Here is a 9,389-nt window from a genome sequence, read left to right as displayed (position 1 = left end):
TCTGCTCTCTGATTAAAATGAGAGGCGTGTCTTTGAGAACGAGACTATTTCAAGGTCACGAAGTTTCAGCGAGCCCAAGCGAAAAGTTAGGAGTCTAAGTAATCTGTAAGTTTTTGATTAAATCCCGTTTTGAAACACGTGTGAATTTCCCCAAATTGATTAAGATTCAATTAGAATAATCATACTATGTAAATATCAAAAGCGTGATTTAAATTTATATATTAAATCCTTGAATAGATATGAGGAAAGAATAGTTCGTCTGCTTGCAGTGTCAGTGGAGTTTTCTCACTATCAGTATTTTTAAAAATAAAATCCTCCTTTGCTGATAGTGGAAAACATCTATCCTAAACATTTTAGAGTATTTTTTAGTGCAGAGGAAATTTGAGCCCTAGTTAATGGGACCAACTGTGAACACACATTTTAAAATCGTACATGTATCAAGGCTAGATCTACATGTACAATCAGGTTAAGACCAGAAAAAAAAATTAAAAATAATTTAAAATTAGCTATTTATCATTTTTTCAAATAAAAAAAAAAAGAAAATTGGTTTGGTAATTAGTAGGAGGTATTTAGATTTTATAACTGACCCCAGAATATTTCTGTGCTCTAAAATTGCCTAGACTGTGATTTTGCCAAATGCTTCCCCATGAAATAAAATTGGAAAAAAAATTAATTTACCAACTAAACCAAAAATTAAGCTGCTTAATTGCTTGTTAAAGTTTAAAACCAACCAAACAAATAAATAAATGGACAAATCAATACTAAAAACAAATTCCATTATCTGACCCCATTTACAGAGAGCTGCTACTCGTTAACCACCTATGTCATTAAGAATATTAACCCAATCACATTATGGGTATTCATATTTTTCTGACCCCCCCCCCCCCTCCAACTCACACACTTTTCATTAAGGCCTATTAATCTTTTAGTGGATACAGATTATGATTTAAGCTCTAAAGTAAATTCAAGTGATTTTTTAATAAAATGTAATATTTATTATTTAACACCACTTTAAAACATGTAATACAAACATGAAATAAATGAATTTCAGAGAACAAGAAATGAGCATTCCTTCTGAAGTTGATTGCCTTGAACAGTGTCACAACCACAATGCGATCAAGGAAATGGAAGAAAAGGTGAGTATTTTTTTTAATTAATATTTTTCTGAATATTGAAATTCACTTAATTGTAGTATTTGCATTTTTTTCCTTAAGCAGAGAGTATATTCCAATTAGTGTAAAAAGTATTTTTTTAATTATTATTATTCAGACTGTTGCTTATAGTGATTAACTGAAGATGTGTTACCCAGGGTTCATGTCAGCTGTGTGTTTTCAAATTTCTGTCTGTACACGCTTATTTACTTCAGTGATGTAATTGATGTTTTCTATACCAATCACAAGCTTTCATTTGGTTATACTAGTATCCAGATTTTGTGTTTTTTTTTTTTTTTTTTTTTTTTTTTTTTGCTTTAGTGGGTTCTTTGCTTAACATACCAGCAATGTAAACTTATAAGTTATTATATATATAATCCAACATTTCTGAAGATTAGTAGAGACAAGCGGGTATGTATGAAATCTAAAATAAAGAAGTTGGCCATCAGGCTAATTTATTTCATACTTAAAAAATAATTTTTAAAAAGTTAGATAATTTTTTTGAAACAGGTTTCACAGTCTACTTGGGTGCAGTGTGAAAACCCAACTTGTCTAAAATGGCGCAGAATCTCCAACTCGGCGGCCAGCGAGATAAAGGACAAATCCTGGTTCTGCCACATGAACAATGACAAGGAGCATGGAACTTGTGACGCTCCCGAGGAGGACCATGAAGAGGCAGACAGGGTCGCTGATGAGTGCGGATATCGTTTTGTCATGTCAGAGTTACCAGTTGGAAGTTTAGTCTGGGCTAAAATGCCAGGATATTGCAGGCATTTATTTATTTATTTATTTATTGCTCACTTATTCATCTTTGAAGGCAAAACTAGAGTTGCCCTACTAGCAGTGTCATTAGAAATCAAAAAAGCAATTTGTGAAAAAAATCACTGTTATTATCGATTTTATTTATTTATTTATTTATTTATTTATTTATTTATTTATTTATTTATTATTCTTTTGTGACATATTGACACAGGAATGTAATATCAATAGAATAATTAATTTTTAACGCTATTACTCTTGCAAAATGAAAAAAACAAACAAACAAAAAAATCCTGTATGTTACAGATGGCCTGGTGTAGTGAGTGCTGACCCAGAGGGTGGAGACCATGTTGTCCTGGACAGTGATGGAGAACCCTACTGGTATCACATAGAGTTCTTAGGTAACCCACACTCACATGGCTGGGTGCTCAGCAGAGGCGTGGAGCTCTATGGACATGTTGACAGGATTAGTGGAACAGCAGGCACATGCCATGTACAGGTAGACTGAATGTTGTATATTTTTCTTAGAACCGATTAACAAAGAAAAATTCCACCTCTTTTTCTCATGTTATCAGCCAGTGTTTATGCACCCTGAATTTTAGTGGCTAATTTTCAGAAGAAAAACCTAAAATAGATGACTTTTTTCATTTTGCCAAAATTTATTTCTGATAACTAATTGATCACTTTGTATTACTTCAGGGTCCTAAACGTAAAAAGCGCTGCAAAGGATTAAAGCTCACCTACCAGCCCAGGCCTGTCAGTAGGAACAAGTACAGGAAACATGATGTACAGGATGCTGTAGTGGAAGCAGATCAGCTGGTGAAGCATTCTCTGCAGGAGAGACTGAAACAGTGTCAATTTGTAGACAAGCCAAAGACACAAGAGAAAACTATCTCAGGTTAGGCTGATTACATTTGATTCAGCAGAAAATTTATAAAATGATCTAATCAATAATTTTATCACTTTATTTATTTATTTACATTTTAAGAGAAATTAATATGTGGAGATGTGTTCTATGTTCTCTTCCTTAATGTTTAGATTTGCCATATAGAATATCAGAATGACTAAATTATCTATATAGTGAAACGCAATGAGCAGTAGTTTGCCATATCTAAAAACTTCAATTGCATTTATTTTGAAAATTATTATATCTTATCAGGAAAAGAGAACATGGAGAATAAACATCTGAAGAAAGAAATGAGAAAAAGAGAGCACTGTAAACAGCATGCAGGAAAGCATAGTTCTAGTTTGACATCTGACTTGTCTGCTCCATATATGCACAGCAAAAATATGCCAGACATAAATTTTGGAGTTTCATTACTCGAAAAATCAAAAGCTGAAAAGTTTGCTATAGATATTGAGGTAATAAAAAAAAAAAAAAAACATACAGTCGGTTTTTTGCCAGTCTTGTTAAAACTATTAGTTGAACATGGAAGAATCTATTTAAAAGAATATATTACTTATTCCATTTTTCCCAGTTTTAATTCATCAATCTATGTAAAGTTTGTCTTTTCTTGAATCCATTGATAACACACAAGAGACCAAACACTTGGACCTAAAAAATTATTAGCAAATAATACCTTTACCCAGCTATCATACAAAGTTTCATATTTAATGATATACATAATTTTAGTCTTCTTCTACACAGCATTCACAATCTGCTAAAATGTAATGTACAAATTTTCTTCAGATGTATAAGAGAAATGAGAGAGCATTTGAACATGACCTCACCCGCTTCAAGGAAAGGAACAGTTTGAGTACACTGCGGCTACCATTCTGGCAGAACACTCCTGTCAGTTTGTTCCAGCTCTTTCTGGCTGTCTACGACAGGGGAGGGTATGATAAGGTGAGAAAATAACTCTTCTTTTATTGTCCCTTTTTTCATCTGTTGTAAAGATACTTTCATTAGGCTTTTTAAAAAATAGTTTAATTGTGTCCATTATCTAGAAGTTTTTGTTCTTATTTATTTGATATTACTTGGGACTATCCTGTGTCAGCAAGCATTTATGTTTGCTAATATAATAGATTTTACATTATTTGAAGGTTTATTTTATATGAAACAATTATTTTTAATGTGAAAAGTATTTGGTTTATTGCTACTTGGATTTTTCTTCATTGTTATTAATTTTTTCTACTAACTAGCCTAAGGTTAACAGTATCACCACATCTTGATTTTTGCAGGTTTGTGTTGACAGAGCTTGGTCCTCAATTTACAGCGAGTTCACAGGAGCTAAGAAGAATGGCCAGACTGTGAAGAATTACTATGAAAGGTACTTAAACTTTTAAAATGAAAGGTGCTTTTTTTATTTGTATATTTTATGGCATGTTGCTTATTTTCTTTTTGAATTGTGTGGAAGATCATGAAGCAATTTTGACATTGAAATTGTTTTACAGTTAAGGAATTACTCCTAACAAACCCGCCAAGTTTGGTCACTTTTTTTTAGTATTTTGTAAGCTACTTCATGATTGTCTTGTATTTCATTGGTTTATTTTTTATTGAAACAAACCTTTCCTCCTCCCTCTACTGGTGTTAAGGATTCTTATCACACTTTTTCAAACCAATCTTCCAGGAATTTACTTCCATATGAAATGTTTCTAGCTGGGAAAAGTTACTCTGCTCAAGTAAAAAAGCCAAAGGAAAAGGAGAAGAAACTGAGGCAAACAAGGAAACGGAATAAGAGCAAAGTCTCAGAAGGTGCAGATGCTTCTATGACTCAAGAAATCTATTTTGTACTTGTGCTGTATCTGCAAGAAATTATCATCATCTACAAGTACAATAACAATGTACTAGTGTTTTCATGTATATTTTAACTGATATTCAGTCTCTCATAGTTCTGTATAGAGCTGCCATGTGTAATTGTTCTTTTATGAATTAAAATTTGTATTTCTTTGTTATGGGGAGACTTACATAAAATATCTTGATCTTGAGTATTGAAATTTTCAAGCATTCAATGAATTTTACATCTATTTGTTTATGGAAAGTTCAGTCTGTGAATTAATGTTTTGGGTAATATTTTAAGTATCTATTAGTTAGTTATAAAGTTATAATTATATTTGTAATAGCATTTTTATAATTGAGCCTGTGTAGATAGGTCATAACCTCTGAACTTTGTGTAAGAATTAATAAAGATTATTTATGCACTTATAATTATTTTTAATAGGTTCCACCCCAGATGAAGACATGAATGAACTTGCTCAGATGCTGGAAGAAAGCAATCGCCTCAGCAAACTGTGCATTTTTGATGACAGCTTGAATGGTGAGTTTGTTTCAAGTGTGATAAGCCAATTGAGAGACATGTACGTATTTAGATATTATTTCTCAGTCTGACATATTGAGCATTTAAACATTACTGTATAAGAATTGAGAAAGAGTAAGTTGTTTCATGATTTAATTTAAATACTCTAGCTTTTTATATAAGTATTTGGGGGACCAGGGGAGGTGGAAAGTTCAGCATTATCAATCATTTTGTTTTGTTGAAGAATCCACATCAGAGGATGATGATGAAGATGAAGGTGATATTGCCAAACGCTTGGCTGAATCTGAACAGCTGAGTAAACAGTGCTGCTTTGATAGGCTGTGTGGTAAGTAACAAATTTCAGACTTGATTTAATTTCTGCAAAATAAAAATTGAAAATGATAAGTAATATCTTTCTTTAAAGACTTCTGTTCAGTAATCATAATTTTGTCATCAATTTTTGGTGACTTAAACGTTATTCAATGAACTTCAGGGCATTTTAAAATCAATACAGTTTAGATTCACATATACATGTAACCAAGCTTCTGAATCTTTTTGTTTTGTTTTTTATTTAGATCTTGAAGTAGAAGAGCATCAGCGTATGGAGTTAGATTTGACGTTTTATGATGAAACCCCTCCCAGAAAAAGTCTGTCTGTAAAACTTGCAGACCCTTCTGCAGAGTTTGGAGAAAACTTTTTATTGACAGCAACAGAGTCAGGCAAGTTCACATTTGAGTGTTTTGGATATTTGTTGTTTTGGGTGCTTAAATTTAAAACATTAATTGGTGATGATGTGTGCGTTTTTGAGTGTGTGTGTGTGTGTGTGTGTGTGAGAGTGAGAGAGAGAGAGAGGATCACAAATGTGACACATGCAGATCTAAAATCATCATTATGATATATCCATTGTTTTTGTATCAATTTATATATCTGCCAGATTTGTTTAGTGTTGGATCCAAATTGTCAATATGTTGTGGTAGAAACATGGAAGCCTAGTAGTCCTGCATACATGTAGGCCATTTTTCTATCTACTTATACTTGTAGATTCTTTTTAAACACTTTCCTGATAAATTTCTATCACATTTAATTTTTATACTCTCTAGGTACAATACCCCAGCTACTTCCAGATGAAGACAATGAAGAGGATGTCCAGATGTGGCATGAACTACAGGCCCTCAGTCAGTCTACCAAATTTCTTCACAGAGCCATGGAAGAAAGTGAACATGTACAGTGTTTGTTAGATATATCTACATGAGAACATTCGTTTCTTTTTTTTTTCATTATAACTCAGACTGGTCTCCATCAAACTGCTGTAGAGACACTATAGATAAGGATGTTAACTGCATTTTATAGATGATATGTATTTTTATCCAAATTTTGAAAAAAAAAAAAAACAATATTTAAGGGAAAGAGGTTGTTATTATGAAACAACATTAAATATTATACCATTTTCAATAATAGCTTTTATTTTATAACTTTATTAGTATTGCCATTGTAAAACTATGAAATACAAAACTTAGTCTCATCTTCAAACTGGAATGAAAAGCTGCCAAATGTTCCGAAAAATGCTCATAACAGAGAAAATGCAGATTTAATCAAGACAGGTCTTCATCTTTAATCCCTTGATTTAATGTAAAAAAGTCGGGGTAAGATACACAAATGAAATAATTTCTTATTCTTAATGCTCCCTAAAATATATCACATGTAATAGATAATATAGTCTTCAAAATCTACCAGAGAAATAAAACATTTTTGCAATAGTATCTTGTATTGTATATTGGTCAGATGTACAGTAAAATGCTACATGGTGTCCACCCAAATTCCAATATTTTTTTATAATGATCAAACAGATATTCCATCCACACATTTCAGTAACTTATCAAATAGTACACCATTCATATATACACAAGAATGCAATACAATAAAACATTTTGAAATAAAGTATTTTCATTGCCATTCATGACAGTTAAACAACTTCACAATGCACTAGATGTGACTAGATCTTGTTTTAACAGACTTATCTTAAAAGACTACAAACTAAATTGTACACAGAACGACACATTGATCGAATTTGCTGTTGCAGCTTGAAAGATTAAACTGATTTATCACATCCAGAAACAAAACGGGATCCATATGCCCCAAATCTTCGAGACTTTTTGCTGGGTGGATGACTTACAGCAAAGAATATCAAGCGCAACCCAGATGGTGCAAATGATTTTGACTCCACTGCTGCTTCCAAGTGCTGGGTAGATTGCTTAAAGCAGTTAATGGCAAGCAGCATCCACAGAATGCAAAAATAGTCCTAGAGCTCTGCTTCATTAAGTGTTGGGTGACTGGCTTAATTACAGCCAAGAATGCCAAGCAGGATCCATGCGGCACAAGTTGTCGTGACTGTTTGCAGCAGCTACCAGTGTGCTTACTCGGCTCTCAGCTCCATCAAAAGTTGCCAGATCTGGAATCACAAAGAGTAAGCTGTAAGTGTCTTCCATTCCTTAAAGGTACATACGAACCGAGCATCGGTGGAGCGTGGATTCCCAGTAACACGTGTAAACCACTTTTACTAGATTCTTATATGACTCAAATAAATTCTACATGCCAAGGGACAAACTGAATAGATCATTCGATCAGCCATAAAAGACCTTTAGACTGCTCCTTTCTTTAAATTTTTGGTTGTAAATTTAACCTACTTTCGTGACCTACTTTCCTGCCCCATTGACATACAGCTTAGAATGCCAGCAGAAAAATCCGTTGAAACATCATTTTCCGGTAAAATTAAACAATGCCTTTTGGTAATTCTCTTAGTTATACTACTTGAAACTATATGCTGGCATTTGGTTGGTTTTTGTGACAAAAAATTGACTTTGTATGCATCTTTAAGTTTCTACCAAAAATGTACATAAAAGTCTAACCTAACAACGACGTTTTCTTTTTGGTTATGTGATGATATTTAAACAAGAAATACTACTGGTACTACTTGGAGTATATTATCAGTTTTACTATTCAAAAGTAACTGTTTAAATGAAAATTATATAACAAATTTAAACCATTCAACATTCCTGTCTACCTATCAAGCTAATTCCCATGAATTTCGAACACTTCAGAAAAAGCTGCATAAATACTAATACTGTACTTTAAATGAGACTGCCATTTGGTGATAAAGTCAGAATATATTGTGTGGGGTACACCGGTAAAGGGAACAACTTAGGTTAAGGCCTATATTTTAGCTCCTAAAAAGTCTGAAATCTGCGGAAAGAAAAAAAAACATCTCATCCCTGTCAATAATAAAATGAAAAGACAATTCTTACTTTGTAATCTGGTTGTTATGGCACCCACTGCCTTGGCAACCTTGCCAACAAGAAGCTCCCCATCCATATCAACAGGCTGAGCTCCTGGATTGGCCTCGTCTTGTTTCTGCATTAACGAAGTAAGAAAATCATTAAGAATGAAAACGCTAAACTGTATGTATTACAAAAGGTAGATATTCGTACTGTTCAGTTCTTGATACGGATATTGAAAAATCTGACACTGATTTATTAGATAAGCTATAACAAAACTACCACTACTTTGCCAATTAAAAAGACAAAATAAATAAAAATAACAAAAAACAAAACTCGGGTTGTTCATTCATCTTTCAATGCACAAAAAAGCCATAAATCATAAACCAACTTATTTTGCTAAAAATAACAACATACAATGCAGCTTTCAACTATCTAACATACAGTACAATGCAGCTGTCAACTATCTAACATACAGTACAATGCAGCTGTCAACTATCTAACATACACTGTAATCATGAACTATTCTCCCTACCTTTTTATGCCAAGTAATGTACTCATCCCTGAGCACGGCTCTCAGGAGGCTGTGTATCTGATACTGCGGCTGCACAAAGCACCTTGCCGCAGCCACCATGGAGGCTGTAAGGGGCCCTGTGACCCCCGTCATAGACAGGAAGTCCGCTATGTTGGGGGTCAAGCGGAATGGCACTGGTCGGTTGGCGTCCAAGTCACCTGATAAAAGAACATTAAGTGTGAGAATTGCTATTCGTAAGAACATTGGTGGGAAGTGAAAATGTACCAGTTATATGGCGCCATGTTTATGGAGGAAACAATTATATATCCATTAAAATACAAAATTTGTATAATTTTTCATTTACTTTTATACCTTATCACATATGTTAAATTGATTATGTTCTCTATAAAGATATTATTGTATCATCAGCTTCTGGATCCAAAGATGATTATTATTA

At 33.2% G+C, this 9,389-nt stretch overlaps 3 protein-coding genes across 7 annotated transcripts in view; 2 read left to right on the top strand and 1 right to left on the bottom strand.

The window, feature by feature from the left end:
- Positions 1-63: 63 nt before the first annotated feature.
- LOC147761771 (zinc finger CW-type PWWP domain protein 2 homolog) lies at positions 64-2,146 on the top strand. The gene is made up of 4 exons (XM_087014068.1): positions 64-105; positions 1,052-1,136; positions 1,662-1,921; positions 2,125-2,146. Exons 2-4 carry the CDS (start codon positions 1,062-1,064, stop codon positions 2,144-2,146), a joined length of 357 nt encoding a protein of 118 aa, XP_086870194.1. The 5' UTR covers positions 64-105; positions 1,052-1,061.
- A 29-nt stretch (positions 2,147-2,175) lies between these two features.
- LOC106166006 (uncharacterized) lies at positions 2,176-6,585 on the top strand. Its single transcript, XM_087014067.1, has 10 exons — positions 2,176-2,409; positions 2,610-2,808; positions 3,070-3,272; positions 3,601-3,756; positions 4,092-4,180; positions 4,481-4,605; positions 5,072-5,167; positions 5,391-5,492; positions 5,722-5,865; positions 6,247-6,585. The coding sequence occupies exons 1-10, from the start codon at positions 2,176-2,178 to the stop codon at positions 6,396-6,398; spliced, it is 1,500 nt and encodes a 499-aa protein (XP_086870193.1). The 3' UTR covers positions 6,399-6,585.
- LOC106166058 (transformation/transcription domain-associated protein) overlaps positions 6,584-9,389 on the bottom strand; it is a 67,056-nt gene continuing 64,250 nt past the window's right edge. For all 5 annotated transcript variants that reach the window (XM_087013049.1, XM_087013050.1, XM_087013051.1 and 2 more), the window contains 3 exons: positions 8,954-9,150; positions 8,449-8,554; positions 6,584-7,595 (listed from right to left, as the gene is read on the bottom strand). In XM_087013049.1, coding sequence (XP_086869175.1) covers positions 7,486-7,595; positions 8,449-8,554; positions 8,954-9,150 — 413 coding nt within the window. In that variant the 3' untranslated portion in view covers positions 6,584-7,485. The remainder of the gene's footprint in view (positions 7,596-8,448; positions 8,555-8,953; positions 9,151-9,389) is intronic.

The sequence above is a fragment of the Lingula anatina genome, chromosome 5, assembly GCF_051362555.1.
Source record: "Lingula anatina isolate TDL-2025a chromosome 5, LinAna3.0, whole genome shotgun sequence".
In the NCBI taxonomy this organism is placed as follows: Eukaryota; Metazoa; Brachiopoda; class Lingulata; order Lingulida; family Lingulidae; genus Lingula; species Lingula anatina.
This window is presented reverse-complemented; position numbering and strand designations above follow the sequence as displayed.

Bases quoted from the DNA above. Each gene is read 5' to 3' on its own strand.
- LOC147761771 (XM_087014068.1), top strand. From the start codon at position 1,062: ATGAGCATTCCTTCTGAAGTTGATTGCCTTGAACAGTGTCACAACCAC. The intron at 1,137-1,661 runs GTGAGTATTTTT...TTTTTGAAACAG, and splicing joins TCAAGGAAATGGAAGAAAAG to GTTTCACAGTCTACTTGGGT. The intron at 1,922-2,124 runs GCATTTATTTAT...ATATTGACACAG, and splicing joins AAAATGCCAGGATATTGCAG to GAATGTAATATCAATAGAAT.
- LOC106166006 (XM_087014067.1), top strand. From the start codon at position 2,176: ATGAAAAAAACAAACAAACAAAAAAATCCTGTATGTTACAGATGGCCT. The intron at 2,410-2,609 runs GTAGACTGAATG...GTATTACTTCAG, and splicing joins CAGGCACATGCCATGTACAG to GGTCCTAAACGTAAAAAGCG. The intron at 5,493-5,721 runs GTAAGTAACAAA...TTTTTTATTTAG, and splicing joins CTGCTTTGATAGGCTGTGTG to ATCTTGAAGTAGAAGAGCAT.